The sequence below is a fragment of the Scardinius erythrophthalmus genome, assembly GCF_964197995.2.
Source record: "Scardinius erythrophthalmus genome assembly, chromosome: 11".
NCBI classification, from domain to species: Eukaryota; Metazoa; Chordata; class Actinopteri; order Cypriniformes; family Leuciscidae; genus Scardinius; species Scardinius erythrophthalmus.
The window spans coordinates 12,170,571-12,195,209 of NC_138231.1; the positions used below are offsets into that span (position 1 = coordinate 12,170,571).

At 40.1% G+C, this 24,639-nt stretch overlaps 1 protein-coding gene across 2 annotated transcripts in view; it reads left to right on the forward strand.

Annotated features, from left to right (window-relative positions):
• Positions 1–510: 510 nt before the first annotated feature.
• Positions 511–24,639, forward strand: part of LOC308698234 (adhesion G protein-coupled receptor F5-like) — a 30,770-nt gene continuing 6,641 nt past the window's right edge. Inside the window, exons 1-18 of one of the 2 annotated variants that reach the window (XM_081378149.1) lie at positions 511–836; positions 1,518–1,682; positions 2,245–2,394; positions 2,486–2,653; positions 2,771–2,797; positions 3,235–3,387; positions 3,483–3,647; positions 4,606–5,451; positions 6,858–6,958; positions 12,312–12,379; positions 12,506–12,642; positions 12,756–12,944; positions 13,344–13,535; positions 13,636–13,788; positions 14,103–14,278; positions 14,366–14,536; positions 21,514–22,866; positions 23,037–23,078. In XM_081378149.1, the coding sequence (XP_081234275.1) occupies positions 665–836; positions 1,518–1,682; positions 2,245–2,394; positions 2,486–2,653; positions 2,771–2,797; positions 3,235–3,387; positions 3,483–3,647; positions 4,606–5,451; positions 6,858–6,958; positions 12,312–12,379; positions 12,506–12,642; positions 12,756–12,944; positions 13,344–13,535; positions 13,636–13,788; positions 14,103–14,278; positions 14,366–14,536; positions 21,514–22,866; positions 23,037–23,078 (4,428 nt within the window). In that variant the 5' untranslated portion in view covers positions 511–664. The remainder of the gene's footprint in view (positions 837–1,517; positions 1,683–2,244; positions 2,395–2,485; positions 2,654–2,770; positions 2,798–3,234; positions 3,388–3,482; positions 3,648–4,605; positions 5,452–6,857; positions 6,959–12,311; positions 12,380–12,505; positions 12,643–12,755; positions 12,945–13,343; positions 13,536–13,635; positions 13,789–14,102; positions 14,279–14,365; positions 14,537–21,513; positions 22,867–23,036; positions 23,079–24,639) is intronic. The other variant, XM_081378150.1, reaches the window with a different exon arrangement.

Here is a 24,639-nt window from a genome sequence, read left to right on the forward strand (position 1 = left end):
AGTCCAGCTGCAGGCGGAGTGAGACCCAGAGCAGAGGTTGGCCAGCATTTTTATAGTGTTATCTCTTGTCACCCTTAACAGCACAAGGAACAAAAGGGACCCCCCTTGACCCCTCCCCAGCACGGGAATCTCCTTACCTCTGAAATCTCACACACACACACCCTGCAGCTGTATCAATATCATAAAAGAAACTCAAAATACAGCCAAAGAACGCATGGCATTCGTTTGTTAAATCATTGAAAATAAAATACAAAGAAAAGATGAATTTTTCCACAACACATGCATACTGAGTTTTTTACACTGTTAAAGAGTTGGATTCCCATGCTAAACATGGACAAAGTTTCAAAAGTTAAGTTGTACGTTTGAAGGAGTATTTTTGTTCCAAAAATTGTCCTTCCGGTTTGTCACAAGTTTCGGGAAGTTTTTTTCGAGTATGGCTCTCTGGGCGGAATTTCCTTATATGGGTCCAAAGGGCACTTCCCCCGGAAAGACGCACGCGCGCACGCACTCGTAGACCAGAGCAAGAGAGTGAAAGCAGTTCGCCATCAAAGCGCCCTGCCCGGCTTTTGGGAAGTCATGGTCACCAAAGAAGTGTGTTTTTGGTTGCCAGGGCAAGTCAACCCTGCACAGATTCCCAAAGAACCCAGCGTTAAGGGACCCATGGATGGAGTTTGTTTTCCTGAGCATAAAGAGTTGTGTAAGACTGTGGTCCCTGCATTTCGACGATGATTGTTTTATAAACAAAGCCCAGATCGATGGATTTGCAGATCGTCTAATGCTTAAGGATCGAGCAGTCACAATGATAAAGTTTCGCGGTCGTGCGTTGGAACCGGACGGTGAGTAAAACTGTTGAACAAATGTCTCTGTGTGTTGTCACTAGCTCGGCGCGTTAGCACAGCTAAGCTTCGCCCACACGGCCCGCCCTCAGCTGCTCGTTTTTTTCCGGAAAGACTCGGTACAGCCAATCTCTCAATTAAAAATATAATAAAACAAAAGACTTTTTGGAGATATGAAGGATGCAATATTACTCTATAGGTACTCAAGATTAACAGGAGATTGAGTGAAAATGAGCATTTCACCCCCCTTTAATGACAGAATTTAATTTTTTAGATGAACTATCCCTTTAATATGAAAAAATGTACATATCTTCCTGGGAAGTCAGGAACAAAAAAAATGTGATGATAGGATGCCCTATCTGCCGGTCTTATGTATTTCCATATCTCCATGCACCCTGCTCGCGCCGACATCACATGTCATCGCGTTCTGTCAGGCTATGCAGAATTATAGACAGACAGTCTCTGAGCACAGCAAACAAACAGCAGCCACCTTTTACAGCTCCCCCTGAACCAAAACATGTCATAACTGTAGTTGTTGTTGGGGGAGGCGTGGCTTTGGAGATGCTCTGAAGGGAGGGCGGGAACTCATGCTTTCAAAGCTAGCTCGCTAATGCTAGCCTCTCTGAATTTGCCAATTTTCATCTTTACTGTTGTTAACCAGTTCTGTTATATTTACATCAGTGTGCCAGCCTAATGTAACCAAATACCAGTGTGTATGTGAAGATGGTTATGCATGGACATACAACAACTGCAAGACGTATGAGGCCTGTGATGACATCAGTTTGGGCTCATGTGGATGTATCAGTGGTATTCCGAGTGATGGAGAGGTGTGTGTGCTGGAGAGCGGTAAGACTCATGATGACCGAACAAGCCAACTGCAAATGCACACAAAAAAGATGTAAAAAAGTTTGTGATTTTAAAAGAAAATAATGCTACAATGATTAATGGTTTAACTGGTTACGTTAACATAATTTATTAGATTTAACAGGTCATTTTACAGTTAAAAAACAAAAATTAATGTAAAAATTATAAATCTGCACATGCATGTAATTTACAGTGAAAATCTATATCATATTTAACAGACTTGTACATATTTTTACATTAAAATGTATTTTATAAGAAAAAATTATGATTCACATTAGGCTACAATTTAAGGTGACAACAACATGTGTTTTTACAGTGTTTACACGAATAGGAGTTGACAAATACTAATGAACATTGTTCACTTAATATGTAGACTGCTTATTTGTATGTACTTAAACACTGCTTTATTGTTAAAATAATTATTTATATAAATTGATATATTGTAATAAAAAATATAAAGTATTGCAAAAGTACATTGAAATGACAAATGCAATGTATAAACACTAAGCTTGCAATGATTGTAAGCTTGTTGTCTCTGCCACAGAACTTCCCTTCACAGACTTATTGTTTGAAATTGAGATGGAATCATCAAGCATCTCTGTGATCGATGAGATGAGGAGATATTTTAAGAACATCACATTTCCACTTCAGTTAGATGAGCTGGTTGAAGTATTAGATGTGGACATCACGACAGGTGAAGAACATCACATGACCTTCATGAGCTTCTGATCACATAGCAGTTCTGATGTTAAAAATGACCTTACGTTAATTTTATCCTTTCTTAGTGTGCAATTTCAATGACAGTGGATACAAGTGTGTATGTGAGGATCAGTATTTCTGGCCGTGTGAGAAGTGCACAGAATATGGGAGCTGTGATGACATCACTTACAACACATGCAGCTGCATCAATGATATTCCAAGTGATAGACAGTTCTGTCAACCAGAGATAACAAGTAAAATAGTTTTATACATTTCTGTTTGTGATTATACAAAAACACCTGTGGGTCAGTTATTGTTACATGAACTGTACACAAAATATTTCTAATCCATTCTCATCCTTTTCCCACAAGATAACACAGCATGTGCACAACCAACAGGTACATAAAACATCTGACTAAAAGGTGCAGTTCACACAAAATTGAAAAATCTGTCATAATTTTCTCATCCTCACATCGTTCCAAACATGTATGACTTTCTTTCTTCTGTGGGACATAAAGGAAGATATTTTGATGGTCGGTAACCAAACCGTCTTTGACTTCCCATTGACTTCCATTGTATGAAAAAAATAAAATAAAAACTATGCCATTTTTCAAAATATATTTTATGTTCTACAGAAAGTCATTTACAGTTTTGGAACAACATGAGAATAAATGATAGGAGAATAAATAAATGAAGGCAGAATAAATTATGACAGAATTTAACAGTTTGGTGACCTATCCCTTGGTTAAATCCTGAAGTCTAGATAGCTGCATTAATTTTTTATGCATATTAAAAGATGAGTGAATATTCTTAATTCTTTTTATATTTACTACAGTGACTTCAGTTCTGACTGAATATCAAACTGAAATTCAGATAGATGCAGAGAATGCTGCCATCATTGATCAGCTGATGAATTATTGGATGTCTTTTGATTTTCCCTACACAATCAATGACAGCACTAACATAACAGAAATCAACATAACTACTGGTATGAGCTCTGTCTCTGCTTTGACCTGTATTTTATACACCATGAATACTGCTAAAAATTAATGACTTTTTTTTTTTTTTTATTCTGCTTTCCAGTGTGTTCTTTGAATGAAACACAATATCGGTGTAAATGTGAGGGTCTGTTTGTTTGGCCAAATGACACATGTCACTCATACAAGGCCTGCGATGACATCATTGATGGTTCATGTACATGTATCAATGCTCTTCCAATCGATGGACAGTTCTGCCAGTTAAAAGAAGGTAATCCCATAAACTGAACTGTTAATATGGACTGTTAATATAAAAAAAACTAAAATTTTATTTTCATGTGACTCTACTATATGTGACCAGTGCTGTTTTTAGGCATAGGCCAATTCGGCAGTCACCTAGGGTGTCACAACCTGGAGAGGGTGCCAATGAGAGCTCCCATGCCCCATGTTAACATGTTACAGTTTTTACAATTGCTTGGACCCATTTATGTATTTTTAGGCCACTTTCACACAGTGAGCACAACAGCAATAAATGGGTGCTTCTAAAAATAGAAGGCTGTATCCTAGTGTGGCTGTGTCCTTCCTGTCCAGTCCTTTAGAGGCTTGTAGGCTAGAGTTCTCCTCAGCTTTAAACACTAGAATGAGACGGTCTAGTAAGGTCATGGCTACATCATAAATGTTTCTGCCCCCATGGTCACATTGAAAAAATACAATTAAAATTATAATTTGAAAAATGCTTTATATTAAAAAGCTTTGTATTAACTACCATTTTATTAATGCATTAAACTTAGTTGAAACTATATAATTTTTAGATAAATAGCAAAATAACATGATGATTTCCATGCTTTTGAAGCTTCACTGTGGTATTTAAAAAACATTTGTCCAAAAAAACATGGTAAAGTGTTCCGTTCAAATTTGTAAATCTCCAACTGCACAAAGCAATTTGGAAGTTACAATTGCTCATGTTTGGATATATATTTACTGCAACAAACTCAAGTCTTCCTGTCAGCAGCAATAACACATTCTATACATTCTATACATCTATATATTTTGTGTATTATTACCTTGACTAATAAGAGGGGTTTTTGTAGAGTTTAATAGAGAATAGTAAGATTTTTAATTACTAATGCTGATATCTGTATCTTTATAAAGATTTTACAGGATTTAAAGAGTTTCACATATGAAATATACTGAATTTTTTCAAACCAAGTCATATCAATTTTCTTCAGTTCCAACAGTAACACCACCATCAACACAACCAATATCAACAGCATCATCAACATCAATACCATCAACATTATCACCAACATCAACACCACCATCATCAACATCAATGACACCACCAGCGACACCATCATCAACACCACCATCAACATCAACACCACCATCAACAACATCAATGCCACCATCAACACCACCAGTGACACCATCATCAACACCACCATCAACATCAACACCACCATCATCAACATCAATGCCACCATCAACACCACCAGTGACACTATCATCAACACCACCATTAACAACATCACAATCAGCATCAATGCTATCGTCATCAACACCATCACCAACATCAACACCACAACCATCATCAACACCACAACCATCATCAACATCAACTCTATCACCAACATTAGCATCAATGCCACCATCATCAATATCACCAACAACACCAGCATCACCATCATCAACACCATCATCTACATCAACACCACCATCAACATCAATGCCTCCATCATCAACACCACCATCAACATCAATGCCACCATCATCAACACCACCATTAACAACATCACAATCAGCATCAATGCTATCGTCATCAACACCATCATTAACATCAACACTATCACCAACATCAAAATCAACATCAATGCTGTCATCATCAACACCACCATCAAAACCATCTTCAACATCTACAACACCATCATCAACATCAAATCTATCACCAACATTAGCATCAACACTATCATCAACATCAATGCCACCATCATCAACATCACCATCAACACCATCACCATCATCAACACAATCACCACCACCACTACCACCACCACCAACAACAACAACAACAACAGGTATGCCCAGTAAAAGTGAACCTGAAATATCACATCAACTGTATGTGATGATGGAGAAGATTGGTATTAGTATTGAGAAATGTTGCTTTAATCTGTTGATTCAATGCAGACTTAAAAGGTTAGTTTACCCAAAAAATGGAAATTCTGTCATAATTTACTCACCCTCATGTTATTTCAAACCTGTAAGACTTTCGTTCATCTTCAGAACAAATGAAGAATTTTTTTGTTATTATTATTTAATTTTAATTATAGTTTGAAGTTTTATTAACAAACACAAAAACAGTAACAGACAACACACACACACACACGTATATATATGTATATATATATATATATATATATATATATATACATACACACATACACACACACACACACACACACACACACACACACACACACACACACATATATATTCACATACACATTTGCTAAATGAGGCAGTCCAGTTCATATATATATATATATATATATATATATATATATGAACTGGACTGCCTCATTTAGCAAATATATACAGAAAATGATTATAAATATAGCCTTAAATGAAATTGTATTGTTTTATAAATCAGCTAGAGAAGGGGAGGTTCACAGAATATCTTGTCATTACACTTCTTCCAAAAGTCTCAAGAGAGGTCCCCTTGTGGCTTCACATCTTTTTTTGTAAGCAGAGCTTGCTAAAACGTAGCTGTTCCATTTTTAATATATATCTATTATATCTCATTTAACCATCTCTGAAAGCAAGGGGCTTGTGAAGATCTCCAATTAAGGAGGATTACTTTTTTGGCCGCAATATACCATTAGAACCCGCTGATGGGTACGAGGGAGAATAACCTTTAGATCAGAATTGCCAAAAAAAATTTTTTTAAATTACATTTTTATTTTTATTTTTAATAAAATCCAAGTAATTTCTGTACCTCAGTTGGCAGCTATGCAACTACCACTTTGACGCTTCAAGTTCATAAAGTGATCGTAAAAATAATCCATATGAATTGAGCGGTTTAGTCCAAATTTTCTGAAGATACACAATCGCTTTATATGACGAACAGATTGAATTCAGGCTTTTATTCACATATAAACATTGATCAGGGGACATAAACAGAAGCTCAACTGCTTGATGCGCAAGAACAAACCTCATTGGTTCTTACGGAAGCTCAAACGGGCTGCGTAACACACAAGCATAAACCTCATTGGTTCATGCTTGAGCTTCCATTTATCATAAATGATGTGTGCGTAATTTGGTGTCTGAACAATAATAACAGAAAATAATTGTTTTCATTTATTGTCTGAGGTAATATTTTTGAGGGGGATAAATCTTTATACCACCAGCAACTAGATACTATTAGTACTGAGGATTGTTACTGTCCTGTTGATGCAATACACATAAATGTACACTTGTTTTACAGTTATTGGAATGTCAGTGACATTAGATATGAGTTTTGACTCCAGTCTTACTGACCCTAAGAACAAGAATTACGAAGATTTATCTAGAAAAATTGAGACAGCAGTGAGTATTCCATGTTTCATATTTCAAAGAAATATATTGTTTGTGTAATTTTTTGTTCCCTTTCATGGTCACTACGAGTTACGTCAGTGACGACGAATGGGGTTTCGCATAGAAAGCTTCTCACCTTCGAGTATACAAAACGAGCCAATGGCAAGAAAATGCCATGGGTCTGCGGAATTTGAATAGCGTAAGTCCGCCCCACCTCGTGGGTATATAAGAAAGTACGCTGGCCACATGCAGATATGTTTTCGCTTCGGAGCCAAGATCTCTTCACTCCTACAAGCCATTATGAATCATCTTCTCTCTACGAGACGAGCGGCTCTTCAGTGTGTTGGTGTGACGGCGCGTTCCAGCGAGATCGCATTGCCTGCTGCTGATCTGTTCAGTGATCTGCCAACAGTGTGTGTGTTTCTCCCTGGGCGCTTCAGTACTCTGCTGAGCTTTTTCCTCTCTCTAAAAGATCCTCTATCTATTTCCTGGATGTGGGCACGTGACTCATCTGCCTAATGGTCACGAGCGCTGTTTGTGTGTTGGGCTTAATCACGCTCGGCAGCGCTCGTGGATGAGTCATGTTTTCATTGCGGGAACATGAACATCGCAATGTTTATTGATCGAGACTCAAGGATCTCCATGTGAGAGTCCCCTCTGCCACACCCCAATCTATCTCTTCCTCGAGAGGGGATACTTTGGCTGGTGGCCAGGGTGATCTGAGGGTTATGGTGTGGCATAATACCGACGAGATTTCCTCGGGCCATGCCCCCCTCCACATCACAAACCGTGGGGCTTCCGTGTGTGCCTAGTTCCTCTCGGGGACCCAGTGTTTTCATTCGGGGCTCCAGCAGATGGTGTCATGTCACTCACAGCATCACAAGGCGGGCTTGATTCCTCTGGAAATTCTTCTGGTTTCGACTGCGTTGCCTCCCTCGGGAGTGTCAGCGTTAGTCGAGTCAGATCCAGAGCTGATGTCCATGCTTTCCTGGGCAGCTGAAAGCATCGGTTGGAGTGGCACCGCCTTCCCCCCGAGCCCTGTAGGCTTGATGATTGGTTCCTGGGCACGTGTTGCTCTACAGCACTCGCCCCCAGTGCCTTTCTCCCAGACGTGCATCAGGACGCCTCTGGCTCGTGAGAGCCCCCTGTGACTTATCGCGGCCCCCAGGCGTCCTCCGCCTTCGCTGCACTCGATCGCGTGGTGATCATGGGCTGTATGTTCTCTGTCACTATCGTGGCACAGGCATGCAGTGCTGTGTGTTGGCTTTGCCTTCGAGGCAGTGCTGACCCAGGAGTTCTGTCAGACCAGGCCGCCGTGGAAGGCTGGTCCTTCCCTGGCCAACACTGACAGAATGCGAAACTCGACCACGCCCCCACGCAGGGACGCTATGCCTCCCATGTCCGGGCTGGTCGATCCGCCATGCACACTACTGACCTCGCTCTACGGGCGACATCGGTACCTGCATGATCCCTGGGCCAGGTGATGTCCACAAGTGTGGTCCAGGAATGGGCTCAGCCAGGTTGATGTGAGGGGGACTGAGAATTCATTTTCTCAGCTCCCGCATGTCCCAGGCTGGGCTCCTCGGTAGTGTGGTTGAGGACTGTACCCTACAGTCTTCGACCCCCCCCAGAAGCAGACTGAGGCCTTCTGCACCAACGGTCATCCGTCCATGCGGTCTCCTTAGTTTGTGTCCCGCCGAGGCCGCCTCCTGTTGGGGCTCAGTTCTTCTAAGGAGCTGGTAGCAGGGCCACTCCTTCCCCCGGTGGAGGGTCGGGCGAGAATCTCTTGTTTCAAGAACTGATGCCCCTTCCTCTGAGCCCCAAGAGGCTGTGGATGACAGTGTGCGCCACTCACGAGTCTTGCAAATCTCTTCCCCTCTGTCACCAGACCCCTGCCAGAGCAGGCCCCCGTGGAACGCTGCTCCTTCCCTGGCCTCCTCTGCCAGGACGCGGCTAATGACCGTGCCCCCACACTGGGCCGCTATGCCATCCACGTCCGGGCTGGTCATTCCGCTTCGATTCAGTTTGCACGGTCTCCTCCCCGCTTCAGGGGAGGCCGCTTCACTATGAAGAGCGGAGTTTGCAACCCTACTGGCGAAGGGTGCGATCGAGACTGTCCCTCCAGCTGAAATGAGGTCTGGGCATTACAGCCTCTACTTCATTGTCCCGAAGAAATCCGGTGGATTATGGCCAATCCTGGACCTCCGCGTCCTGAACCGCTCCCTTCACAGGCTGCCGTTCAGGATGCCAATGCCAAACGCATTTTCTATGTGTGCGGCCACAGGATTGGTTTGCAGCGATCGATTCTTCCATTCTACCTCGACACAGACCGTTCCTACGGTTTGCTTTCGAGGGGCGGGCATACCAGTACGCGGTTCTCCCATTCGGGTTAGCCCTGTCTCCTCGTCACCCAGTCGTCGAGGCAGCCCTTGTTCCTCTATGGGAACTCGGGGTCTCGCATCCTGAACTATCTCAACGACTGGCTGATCCTAGCTCACTCTCAAGATCAGGTTTGCGAACACAGGGACCTAGTGCTCCGGCACCGAGCTCGTCTGGGCCTTCGGGTCAACTGGGAGAAGAGCAAACTCTGCCCGTGCAGAGGATCTCTTTTCTTGGAATGGAAATCAACTTGGTCGCCATGTGCGCGCGGCTTATGAGCGAGCGCGCACGTGCGCAGTCACTGCTGATTTGCCTCTGTCAATTTGAGGGAAAGAGTGCGGTTCCACTGAAACTATTTCAGAGGCTCCTGGGGCATATCGCAGCCGCAGTAACGCCGCTCGGATTGCTTCACATGAGACCACTTCAGCTTTGGCTTCGCGATCGAGTCCCGAGGTGGGCATGGCAACACAGCACGCTCCGAGTTCCAGAGACTCCAACCTGCCGTCAGACCTTCACCCCGTGGACGAACCTCGGCTTTCTACGGGCCGGACTGCCCTTAAAACAAGTTTCCAGGCATGTTGTTGAATCGACAGATGCCTCCACCACGGGCTGGGGCGCCATGTGCAATGGACATGCTGCCGCCGACTCCAGGACAGGACCCCAGCGCCTTTGGTATGTCAATTGCCTCGAGTTTCTGGCAGTGCGTCTGGCTCTGCACCGCTTCCGTGCGTTGCTCAAGAACAAGCACGTACTAGTCCGATCAGACAATACCGCAACAGTACAATACTCCCGCCATATGTCGCAACTCGCCCACCACCTCCTAATATGGAGTCAGAAGCATCTGAGGTTGCTTCGAGCCATTTACATTCCAGGAGACCTGAACTGTGCAGCCGACGAGCTCTCATGGGTTCAGCCTCTCCCTGGAGAATGGAGACTCCATCCCCAGATGGTTCAGCTGATTTGGGATCAGTTCAAGGGCACACAGGTAGACCTGTTTGCCTCCCACTACTTGTCCCATTGCGACCTGTTTTATTCCCTGACCGAGGGCATGCTCGGCACGGATGCTCTGGCGCACAGCTGGCTGCGGGGCCTCCTCAAGTATGCGTTTCCCCCAGTGAGCCTTTTTGCACAGACCCTGTGCAGGATCAGGGAGGACGAGGAGCAGGTCATTTTGGTTGCCCCTTATTGGCACAACCGGACCTGGTTCTCCGAACTAGTTCTCCTCGGACAGCACCTGGCCAATTCCTCTGAGGAAGGACCTCCTTTCTCAGAGACGGGGCACCCTAAGGCACCCTCGTCCACTAGACATGCCTATGCGTTGAAGTGGAACCTTTTCGTCAACTGGTGTTCTTCCCGTCATGAAGACCCCACGAAATGCCCGATCAGTGTCATGCTTTCCTTCCTGCAAGAAGGGTTGGAGCGAGGGCTGTCTCCCTCCACCCTGAAAGTGTATGTTGCCGCTATTGCCACACATCACGATTCAGTTGAAGGTAAGTCTCTGGGAAAGCACGACCTGATCATCAGGTTCCTGAGAGGAGCGAGGAGACTGAATCCTCCTCGCCCTCCTCTCGTTCCCTCTTGGGACCTCTTAGTGGTGTTAACTGCCCTGCAGAGTGCTCCCTTTGAGCCTCTGCAATCAGTGGAGCTTAAGTTCCTGTCAATGAAGACAGCGCTCCTGGTTGCATGGGCCTCCATTAAGAGGGTAGGGAACCTGCAGGCATTTTCGGTTGATGAAGCGTGCCTGGAATTCGGGCCGGCCTACTCTCACGTGATGCTGAGACCCCGGCCTGGATACGTGCCCAAGGTTCCCTCCACACCCTTTCAAACCAGGTGGTGAACCTGCAAGTGCTGCCCTCAGAGGAGGCAGACCCAGCCTTGGCACTGCTCTGTCCAGTACACGCCAGTCCGTGCTTGCGTAGACAGAACGCAGTGTTCAGGACCCCAGACCAGCTCTTTGTCTGTTATGGTGGGAAGCTGAAAGGAAAGGCTCTCTCCAAGCAAAGGTTGTCTCACTGGTTAGTGGACACCATTGCTTTGGCCACCAGCAGCAAGGTCGACCTTGCCCCCTTGGTGTGACAGCCCACTCCACCCGGAGTGTGGCCTCCTCTTGCATATTTCCACTGAGATATGATTCCCAGTGTACCTTGGTATTCCTGTGTTATGTAGGAGTCCTTCATCCGTGCTAGCCTCGCGACAGGGAGCTCAGACTTACGCAGGGCACTGGAAGACAGCCGAAGTGGCTTGATTAGACTGGGAACCCCATTCGTCGTCACTGACGTCACTGAACCCCATTCGCCGGAGTTCAGTCTCGGCTCCTCAGCGAAGAAACATATCTGCATGTTGCCAGCGTACTTCCTTATATACCCATGAGGTGGGGCGGAAGGTGAGAGGCTTTCTAAGCGAAACCCCATTCGTCGTCACTGACATAATGTCTCCGTTCCCTACTCAGGGAAATGAGGGTTACATTACTTAACCGAGACGATTTTTTATGATTTTGGTATAAATACAAATATGAATACAGCTTGAATTTACCTTTGAAGAAGTCAACATACTTGCTATTTTTGTTTGTAAATAATATTTATGGCAACACTTTATTTTTATGGTTCACTTAAGACACTCTTCTAACTGTGCAACTACATATCAACTACCAGTCATTAGAGTATTAGTAGACTGTTTGCTTAAAATCTTTTATCACTTTATTTCGATGCTCTCCCAACAGACATTCTACTCACTAAAAGTAACTTTGAAACTACAACTTATTCTACTAATTCAAACCCAAACCCTAACACCTTACCCTAACCTTACAGTTTACTGTAGTCTACTAATACTCTAATGAGAGCAAGTTGACATGGTGTTGAAGTTATTTATAGTGATGTCTAAAGTGGACCATAGAAATAAAGTGTGACTATATTTTTTTATTAATTATTTATGTAAACATATTTATTATATGTACCCCCCCCCCCCCCTTTTTTTTTGATTTTTACAGATTGACAAAAGTTATTCTAATAAGCTAACAGGCTACATTTCTGGTTCTACAAAAGTCTATAGATTCAGGTATGATCTACCATTTAGATTTGAACTTTTTTTCACTCAACATTTCCATTTATTCACTACTTTTCAAACAAATAAAATGATAATACAGTGTATTCATTTTGATGTTGTTTGTGTTTTGCTCCACAGGCCTGGTAGTGTTATAGCAGACTACACACTAAGTGCAACATCAAACAACCTTGATTTTAGAGCAGCATACACAGATGTTTCTGTCTCTCTAAAAGCACAAGGAATCAATTTAGCTGGAGATGCTTTTGCTCGGAGTGGTAAGGGTAGTCAATGCCTAATGTAAAACCCTTCACATTTCTTAGTCCCATCATATTTATTATGTTGTTTGTTCATTGTTGGATGATATGTGTTGTATGGTTTTTATTTTCAGAACAAAAGGCCACAACAGAACAATATCCTTTGCAAAAGCTGGAACTGAACTGCACACAACCAGACTTTGCAAAGGGACCAATAACATGGATGGTGAATAACAAAGATCCTGCACTGGACAAAATAAAATACGACATTTCAAACAACAATAGCACTCTCACTGTGAAAAACACTAGTGAAAGTGACAGTGGTGAGTGACATGGGATTTATCTTTGTCCTGATTGCTTTTAGAGTCCTGTTTTAAAAAGCAGACTGCTATAATACTTTACAATAATTTGATTGAAGTATATAAGCACTGATTTTCAATAACATATTATACTACATGATACAATATTTGGCATAGATTATGCTGTCACATCAACATTAAGTATAATTATGAAATCAATCAACCAATGAAAATTAAGCAACACTTACAGGATGTTAATGTCCTGAACATTTACAAAGTATTGTTCTTGTAGCAAATAAATAAATACATAAGTATGAATAAATTTTTTTACAGAGAATGTTTCTTGAAAATGTAAGTATTGAGTTTACTTTATAAAATAATTAACGTCTATTCTTTTTTATTGTTTTTGCCCCCAACATGCAGGTCGATACTCATGCATACAAAACAGTACGGTACCATACATCCAGTGGCAAAACATTGTTATTAAGCAAAGCCCCAATATCAATGTGGGTGAAGAGTCCCAGAATTTTCCATGTGAAGACGGGACTGTACAACTGAGATGTTCTGTTTATGCTGGCTACGGTATTGAGTGGGTCCTGAATGACATCGTACAAGGTTGTACATACAAATCATTAGTACATTTTTATAAAAGTTATTGGGTAGTTGTCATTTAAACATTCAATAAAATCCTCCATGTTATTAATATGTTTTCTAGAATCAGGATTTGACAGTATCTCATTAAACTATCCTATTAAAAGTGGGAATTGTAACTTGGAGGAAACCTTTACATGCCGTCTCAAGGGTCTGTCACAACTACTTCAATACAGTTACAGCAGGAGCAGCGTCAAAGTAAAGACAAGCAGAGAACGTGAGCCTGAAGTTTCTCTTTTTTTGTATCAAATTACTTTTTACTGTTATGGAATTGCATTGGATTATTTTAATGATCTAGCAGACTTCTCTTTAGGTCACATCACACCTGATCTTGTGGTGTTGACTGTTTTGGTCCTATTTAGTTACTGTATTTGACCCACACTTTGCAGAAGCGTCAGAAATAACTAGGAAGCACCTTTCAAGGGTACTTTCAAGTCCCAAAATGTACAGTGTAATGTGATGTATTCATGTATTCAATAATTCTTGAATTAAATCTGTTTCCTTCTGACTTTCAATCAAATTCTTCTCCAGATTATGACTGTATTAATGGAAAACCTGGATTTGGAAAAAATAATGATGAGAAGAAAGGAATCTGTGAAAATGGCATGAAAGGCAATAAAACTTACAGATGTGAATCACCTAAATGGATAACAGTACGAGACAACTGTGTACTCAACGAAATCGATGAAATTAAAAGCAACATTGCGGTAATCTATTGGTCATGTGTTTACTGAACAATCATCTGTCCTTTTTTAAAAGCTTCTAATAATTGTATTTTTGTACTTTCAATTTAGTCCTTGATTTTGGGCGATATACCTATTCCAGAGTTTATGGCTAACCTCAGTCGTGTCACAGAAGACAATAGTGATGATATAACACAGTCTCCTGCTACTGTCCAAGCAATTGTGGATATACTCGTTATAGTTGCTGATTTGCCACAAAATATCAATATGCCAGAGATGGTGGTATGTATATTCACATTCAAATTTTTATGTACATTTTTACGTGTAGACATTTTATTCTTGTATTAAATTGAATTTAACAATATCATATCTAATGATTAAGTTAAATTAATGTTGACATTGGCTGATAGGTGTAGCTTCCAGCCAATGGGAGAAACCGTGCCACATGTTCTTTAATTTTGGTTTATTAACATGTCAAATAGGCTAGATGCAAAGAATATGGGAAAACATTTAAAGACACCGGAACGACAACATCAAATTTTATTAATGAGACATCACATCCATAAATACGGAAGCCCTGAACCGCAAGGTGAGAAAAAAAATAAAGAAAACTTATCTCGTTATTTCGACTTAATAAGTCGTTATTTCGACATAAATATCTCGTTATTTCGACATAATAAAGGGACATTCTAATATGCATTAAGCTACATTTAACGTTCTTATAATGAGTTTCTATGGGAGGAAAATGCTTAACGTCAAATTAAACGCTTTGCGTTCCTATTCTGGACTTTTTTTGTAGTAGCCTATACTTTATTATGATTTTAGTATCATATTGATTAATAAATGCACGCACAATTATCCGTGAACTTGATAAATGTTGCAGATATGTTTTAGGCTACTATCCACAAACAAATTGCTTTCAATTATGTGTGCAAAATTCAGAATTCAACGAATGCAGTGCGACAACAACAGTAATAGTTAAATTAATATTAGTATTAATAATAATAATAATAATAGTCGCAGTAGTGCTAGGCTAAGGCAGTACAAGCCAAGTCAAGTAAAACAGAGTTTCTTTGCGTTCATAGTCTGGACTTATCTGATTTTTTTTTTAGTATACTTTATTATGATTTTAGTATCATATTGATTAAGAAATGCACGCACAATTATCCTTGAACTTGATAAATGTTGCAGATATTTTAGGCTACCCATAAACAAATTGCTTTCAAATGTGCAAAATTCAGAATTCAACGAATGTGCAGCAATTTGTACAAATAGAGACATTTTTGTGTATAAAAGACATTTTTGTTTTATTTTGTATTAGTGATTATAATTTGCGCGTCCATTTATTGACGTCTGAGTCGATCTCATTTGAGTGTATTCGGCAATTTGCTTAATGTGGAATTAAACGCGTATATTCTGAGCTCATCAGATTTTGTTGTACATATACTTTATTAGTATGATTATTTACTGTGTTTGGTCTGTTAGTAAATATGTTAAGGTTTGTATTAATTTCGATATGCCACTAGAGGGCAGAATAAGACCGGGAATTATAGAATGCATTGTAGTTATGTTGACCTACTGTTTTCATAACACTGGATATTCTACTAATTTATACTTTTCTAAAACGTTGCATATTAATGTCAAATAACTTATTTGGCAATTGCACTAATAATAATAAAAATGATAACAGCCGCAGTAGTGGTATAAGGCAGTGCAAGCCAAGTCAAGTAAAACATAGTTTCTGATCTGGCCATAATGACCAAGCATGAAGCAAAATAGGCTATCTGCGATTGAGTTGTGTAAAGTTAACAAATAAACCAAATCTAGATAAACTATAAAGCTGGCTGAAAGAGCAATACTGACAACAAAACTAGCACAAAACTATGTGTAATTGCCAAATGTTAAACAGTTTGAGAATTCATGAGTAGGCCTACGGTTTATCAACTGAGCGGACGGGATGGGTACTTTTCAATCAACATCTCTACTACATTCATAATCTGGACACCTGTTGGGTACACACTGCGAAGTGTAACGAAATATTGTCTCTGCTAGTGTCTCAAGGACACTTCTCTTCACTTCAAAATCTTTTGTTTATTTGTGATAATCTTAGCACTTTATTATTATTGTCTAACCTGTATTATGACTGATATTTGACGAATTGCCTTGTTCCTTTTTTTTGTAAGTTTTGGACAAAAGCGTCATCTAAATATGTAGCCTAAAATGTTATTATTAATATTTGAGTTTATAACTATAAATGAGTTAACTTAAGACAGTAATATGTTTATCATAAAATAGTTTATGAATGCTATATTTGTAAGCAAAAATTATGCAAAAAATGTAGGCCTATTTTATCCAAAACTGTAAAAGCGTTTATAAAAATAAAGCATTGATAAATCATATTATTAAATTATATTATGACAAACATATTACTCTATTACTAAGTGAACTCATTTATAGTTATAAACTCTAATAATAATAATAATAATTCTTCTCATTATTATTATTACATTTTAGTCTACATATTTAGAAGACGCTTTTGTCCAAAACGTACAAAAAAGGAACAAAGCAATTCGTCAAATATCATAATATGGAGGCGCCGGCGAGATCACTTGCATCTTCCTATCAACAGTGGAATTCTGGACTTGTCATGCAGTGTGCGCTCCACAATAATGGTGGAATATGTTGGAATAGACGATTTAATATGAATGATGGGCGTCAAAATCTTGTGGTTATTTGTTATAATCTTAGGACTTTATTATTATTGTCTAACCTGTATTATGATATTTGACGAATCACTTGCATCTTCCTATCAACAGTCAAAATCTTGTGGTTATTTGAGTTTATACGCAACATCTACTGCAGTCAGATTCACCCGTGTTCACTCGGAAGGAATCACTCACATTTTCTGTGCACTTGTAATGACACTTAAAGGATGTTAAGAGGCTAAAAAGCAGGCTTTTTCACATATACTCCGTTTGCAATGCGTATGCGGAGCTTTTTTTTTTTTCGCACCCATATTAACAGGTTAGACTAGAACTTTCACACTGCACGCGGATGCGGTCCGGCAATGCGTTCCAGGAGCGGTGCATATACAGCAGTCCAACGATCATTTCCACATGCACCGAGTCTATTTTCGCTGTGCTGCACGCGCTGAATTAAAGTGACAGCGCGTGGTTCGTGGTTAAAATTAACACAGAATATGACATTATATATAATTTGTATTATTTAAAATTACTTTTAACATTTAAAAACAGACGTTTTCAAATTCCAAAGCTTGCAGAAGGTTCCTAATGGCAATACTGACTTAGGCTACAGCTTTCCTGGTAGCCTTGAGTGAATTAACTTGTCTAAGAAAATGATTCATAAAACGTATATATCTGTTGAGCCTATGTTTACTTTCGTCATTGACACAGACGAAAATGAAAAGACTAAGTTCAGCTTTAGGAGGGGAAGAAATAGTCCAGGATAAGAAGACTGAGAGAAAATAAATATAAAGATGAGAGAGCAGGTAGCCTATTGATAAATAATCTAATAACAAGGTTTTAAAGATAGCCTATTTCTTATAATTTTTTGGCCTTCAAAAGTCCTAAATTGCACATATGTAGATCAGAGAAATCCAAATTTTCTCGGGGGAGCATGCCCACGAACCCCCCTAACTACGGGGGTCTTGAGTCTGGTTGTCCAGGGCACAGGAAATTGTTAATCCGGCCCTGGGTGAAGGCGGTGAGAGTAAGGCAAGAGAGTACCGGCACCTTTTTCCCCCCACTTCAAGCACTGACTAGGCCTACCCTACACAATTGCCCCAATCATCCTAGAATTATTAATTCTTTACAAAAAGAGCTATTCAAATCATCAGGTGAAATTGTTTTCAGGAAGTAGCAGTAAAGCAAGAAGAAGAAGTGCAAGATAGTTTTTCTAAATTTCATTTGACTCTGTGCCTATAGGGGTGGATTGGGGATGGTGGCAATGTAGTATCTGGATATTTGCCGCGGGACGAGGGCTTCGATTTCCTCTCTCTTTTTTGACCATACATGTGTTTGCACCCCTGACTAATACAAAATAAAACAAAAATGTCTTTTATACACAAAAATGTCTCTATTTGTACAAATTGCTGCACATTCGTTGAATTCTGAATTTTGCACATTTGAAAGCAATTTGTTTATGGGTAGCCCCCCCCCCCCCCGCCCCCCCCCCATTTATGTCGAAATAACGAGATAATATGTCGAAATAACGACTTATTATGTCGTAATAACGAGATATTATGTCGAAATAACGAGATATTATGTCGAAATAACGACTTATTATGTCGTAATAACGAGATATTATGTCGAAATAACGAGATATTATGTCGAAATAACGACTTAAGTTGAAATAACGAGATAAGTTTTCTTTATTTTTTTTTCTCACCTTGCGGTTCAGGGCTTCCATAAAGGCTCGTCACATTACACTTTTATTTGTGTTTTATTTTATTTGTTAATGTTTTAACAGGCTTGCAATCCTGCAAGCCTGTTAATACATTAACAAATAAAATCTAGCCTTTAAACATAGCACTATGTTTTACTTTTATCAATCTTTTCAAAGTATATGCAGCTTTTCTCTCTTTTAATGTATGTCTATAGAGAGAGGAGATAAAGGGCCCTAAAGTTACACCGGCGCAATGCAGCCCCAAGCGCGATGCAAGTGTTTTTTGTTAGTTTCAGTCCAACGCAGTAATAATTTTCACATCCTGAACCACGTTGTTTAAATAGCAAATGTATTTGCGCCCATTTGTGCGCCCATGGGCATGCTGGTCTGAAAACGAGGTGTGTTTTGGCGCATTATTGTCGTGTTGCTATTTTGAGGCAACAGAAATAGAGAGCGCCATTGACTTTAGACCAGGTTTCAGTATATATATTTTTGTTATGTAATGTGCGCCTATAGGTGGGTCCACAACGCGCATACATTCTGTTTATTAAACGCACTGCAGCACACAAACATGCCAAATATTAATTATAAATTAAAAGGATTACAATGTAAAAGATTATTATTTTGTACATAAAGATATGGTGGTATCCGGCTTGTCCCCTAGATGGTCTGCTTGCGCACTTTTACCTCGCGCACGAGCAGTTCTGTTTGCGCTCTGGAGATGCCTTCGGCCTTTCCACTATCAAATTCCTTCATGTAAATAGCGAATCTTTCGACCATGCCTGGCGCGCCGACCATTTTTCCCTCTTTAAACAAGAAATCCATACTTAAAGATCATATCTTAACATATTGCAATCAGCATGCGTACAGTTTTCTATTGACACCTCGAGGTTTGATATTTTCAGATGTTGGGCCCTTGTTTAGTTTAAGTAACTTTGTGGACGGATCTCGGGCACTGTTGCTATTATACCGGCAGGATAAATTACTCTTGCACCTGACGCAAATCTAAAATGGGTTGGTCTGAAGTAGCTACATTACTAATAGGTGTGGTTGGGTGTAACCTGCAATAAACCAATGACAGCGTCATCTCACATTCCCTTTAAAAGCAGGCGCGCTTGTTCTATGGCAGATTGCTTTTATAACAGCGGATTTGCCAGGCGCACACCAGGAGCATTCACAGCCGAGGACCCCGACGTTCTCATCAGGGCCGTAAAAGACAGAGAAGTGCCATTGTATTGGGATGGGAGAAACCTACCCAAATAAGCTTCGGTTAAACAGGCGTATAATTATTTGGGTGTGTAAGCTAGATTTATACCTATTTTTTATCTTCATGGACACCAAAATGATTTCCCTCTTGTAGAATATTTTTCCTTGTAATTATGTATGGTTTGCAAAAATGGCAACTGCTGCGTCTGTGTGTAGATGAGAGAAGCAAAGTGTATGCTCGTTGTGCACACACTACATTATGGCCAAGCATGCTCCCTAAAAATAGCATCTGAACGCGCCACTGACTTTAGTCTAGGTTTTTCCTGGTCTGTGGCGGAATTGTTTTCTGGAACTGCAAAATAGCACCAGGGAACGTTTGCGCCGGAACACATCTCCTCTTTTCGCTGAACCAGGATTTAATGTAACACTGCCGTGGTATTAAAATCCCTGTGAGATGATAGCTGTGTCCCAATTCAGAGCCTGCATCCTTCGAAGGCCACATTCACAGCGATGAGACGAAAGCTGTCCCAATGCGAAGGTTCCTTCAAATGCAGCCTCCAAATGCATCCTTCATTTCTCGTGCAATTAAGGATACAACAGTTGGATCCTTCACAGCCTTGCCTACCCCAGAGGCTAGACTGTCCCATTTAACAATGCTTAGTCTGACCTTCGAAGGATGCAGCCTCTGAATAGGGATGCAGCCTCTGAATAGGGATGCAGCCTCTGAATAGGGATGCAGCTGATGACTCCCTGACATCTTCCTATAAGGATTAGGATTAGATGTGGGGGTGTGCTTTAGAGACAGGAACCACTCAGGTAACAGCCTCCCCACTGAATTAATCAGGAGCAGGGGAGTGTAACAATGTGAAAGGCTCAGGGAAGGAGTTGGGAACCGGCGAACATTCAACAAACTTTAATTCCAAAATAAACAAACAACAAAACGAAAGAAAAGCGGCAGCCCCTCACAGATGACTGCCACATAAATTAAAACAAAACAACAACATAAAATCTAGGCCTGATCTTCTCTCATCCTTTAATCCTTCCGGAGCTCCTCTGTGAGATCCGAGACGTGTGTGTCACGCTCCATTCCCACAGCTCTCTGCCACGCCCTGCTTGCCACAGAAAGATTTTGGTACAACACTAATTAAGCTATACAGTGCAGAATGATATTGCAGTGTGGTCATATTAACCACTGTTCAGTGAATTTTCTGCAGGTTAAATATAGTAATTTCAATAGGAATCCATGAGATTGGGAATTTCACGTGATGGTGAAAGATTTCCCCATGCAAATTGGGGGTTTCCAGTGTTGACCACAGCTTTTCGGTTTGAAAGTGACTTCTGAGTGAGCTGTTCTTTATACATCGCTACGCTACGCTACTGAGAGACAAGCCCGTTATTTAAACATGGTCTGAGTCTGACCCCCCCCCCCCCCAGCCCAAATGTGAAGCTATGCCTAGAGTTTCGATTCAGTGTAATTGTGTTGTGCAACAGCCATTCTCTCTATATTGTATCTCTATTATATTATATTATATTATATTATATTATATTATATTATATTATATTATATTATATTATATTATATTATATTATATTATAATTTTTTAGGGATAAATATCATCATATTAAACAATTTTATATTCAATTTCCAGAATTTTCTAAAAACAGTGGACATTATTGTATCAGGTAACATCACTGATACATGGAACGAATTGAATAAAGGAAACACCACAGAAAACACCAGCATTCGACTTCTGGACGCTATTGAGAAGATAAGTGACCGTCTCAAAGATGATTTTCCATTTACTGGAACATCCATTCAGCTGAACAGAACTACAATTACAACCTCATTCAGTATGGAATCAACACTGCCAAACTCAACTACAGAGATTGTCATTCCACAGGTTCCTAATGTGACTACCATAACCATCATAATCTTCTCAACTCTTGACAATGTCCTACCTACTCGTAATACTAATAATGACAGTAGGAATTCAGATGTGCGCATCAATGGAGACGTGGTTGTTGTTAAAGTTGTTAAAGTTAATGAAACGCTTAACAACATTTCTTTTGCATTTGATATTACTGATACGTCTTTGGGAAATCCTCAGTGTGTCTTTTGGAACTTCAGTCTTGACGCATGGGATTCCACTGGATGTAAAGAAAAACCCTCAGGGAGCAAAGCGGGCAAGATTACATGTGAATGCGACCACACAACCTCTTTTTCAATCCTGATGTCCCCATTTCCTGATAAAAGTGATCTCTTAGCCTATATAACTTACACTGGTGTAACTATTTCAATGGCCAGCTTGATTTTGTGCCTCATTATTGAGATTATCGTGTGGAAGTCAATGACAAGAAATGACACATCCTACATACGGCATGTGTCCATAGTCAACATTGCCGTGTCCCTGCTGATCGCAAACATCTGTTTTATCATTGGAGCCGCAGTCGCAGAACAAGAGCAACCAACATCAGTGGGTCGCTGCAGTCCAGCGGTTTTCTTCATGCACTTTTTTTACCTGGCTCTTTTCTTCTGGATGTTAATTTCAGCGCTGCTGCTCTTTTACCGTACAGTCATGGTCTTGTCCCAAATGTCAAGGTCCACAATGATGGCCATTGCCTTCATAGTCGGTTATGGTGCACCTTTGTTCATAGCGGTCATTACTGTTGCGTCGACAGCTGGACCTCAGAAATATATCACGAAACAATTAGCATGCTGGCTGAACTGGAATGAATCTAGGGCACTGCTGGCATTTGTGATTCCAGCTCTCACTATTGTAGCCATAAACCTTGTGGTTTTGATTGTGGTTCTGTATAAGATGTTGAGGAGAGGAGTTGGTGCCACAACTCAACCGGATGAGAAACATGCCCTGGTGGTCATTGCCCGATGTGTGGCCATATTGACTCCTATCTTTGGTCTAACATGGGGATTTGGAATTGGAACCATGGTGTCCAGTAAATTAGGCATTCATGTGGTGTTTGCACTCCTCAATTCACTGCAGGTATCACTTTCTGTCTCTATATTTAAAAATATATATTTGTAGATTTCAATGGATTTTTTTATCTATAACATATTAACATTCTACTGTAATGCTGCTCATTGATCTATTCTTAATGTCTGTGTTTTTATGAATTTCATTTGTATTTTCAATTGTAACACTTCCTTTAATAGGGATTATTTATTTTGGTGTTTGGAACGCTTCTAGACGGGAAGGTACAGTACGAGTTTACTTCTGTTGTTTTGTAAAGAGCTTAAAGGATTAGTTCACTTTCAAAAAATTGTTTGCTGATAATTTACTCACCCCGATGTCATCCAAGATATCCATGTCTTTCTTTCTTCAGTCGAAAAGAAATTAAGGTTTTTGAGGAAAACATTCCAGGATTTTTCTACACAGAATGGACTTCAATGGCAACCAACTATACCAATGTTCAAAGAAGGTTCAAATGTCCATCCCAATGCAGCTTCAAAGTCTCTACACGATCCCAGTCGAGAAATAAGGGTCTTATCTAGCAAAAGGATCTGCCTTTTTCTAAAAAAAAAAAAAAAAAAGTTATACACTTTTTAACCACAAATGCCCGTCTTGTACCATCTCTAGATGTGCCACGTTATATTATATTATATTTATATTTATTTTATTATTATTTATTTATTTTTAGAAAATGGCCGATCGTTTCGCTAGATAAGACCCTTATTTCTCGACTGGGATCATGTAGAGACTTTGAAGCTGCAGTGAGACGGACATTTGAACCTTCTTTGAACATTGGTATAGTTGGTTGCCATTGAAGTCCATTATATGGAGAAGAATCCTGGAATGTTTTCCTCAAAAACCTTAATTTTTTTTCGACTAATGAAAGAAAGATATGGATATCTTGGATGACATCGGGGTGAGTAAATTATCCGCAAAAATTTTTTCGAAAGTGAACTAATCCTTTAAGTAAAGCCACTTAATTATTTTTTTAATATTGGCCTAGGTTTATTTTCTGTTTTTATCCTGCTTATTACATGGCTGCCCACCAAACACGTGAACATGAAATGTTGATTTGATTTGAAATTTTATCTCTATATATTTTATCTGTTAATGCGGAACACACATAACTGTTGAAATATTTTCAGGGAGAGCGTTTCTCAGGTCAGTCGGAGCTCTCCCTGCAATTATTCTAGAAGTTATGTGTGTTCCATATTTCTTTTGATTGAACCAGCGATGGCAATCATAAGTAAATGAATCACCCCTTTGAGTCAGTTCTTTCTTTTCAGTAAATTGTCCAAACAGGTTTGCAAAACGGTCTGAATCAATTCACATTTGTTCAAGCGGCTCTCTCACCAGTCATCTGAAATGGCTTTTCAGTCAGTAACAGACAGTTCTGAGAAAGCCAACTGAAGAACACAAACAGCGTTTGATTAAGTAGACATTCACTTACTAACACTTGAAAACAAAAGGCTACTTTTTGAGAGGTAACTCTGAATAAAGGGCCATTCACACCGAAAGTGTTTTTGTGTCTGCCTGCACTGTTTTTACTTGTATTCTTATGTGAACATGCGTTAGATGGATGTCTTAACTAAAAAAATATATATATATACACAGTGCTATGCATAAGTTTAGACACCCATGCTAAAGTTGACTAAAAAGAGGAATAAAAAATCAACTTTTGGAAATTGAACTTAATGCCTTAATTAAAAAATTAGGAAAAATCCAACCTTTAAGGACACCAATTTTCTTTGTGAATGATTAATGTATCGTAAATAAATAAATGTTCTTCCTTAAAATACAGGGTGC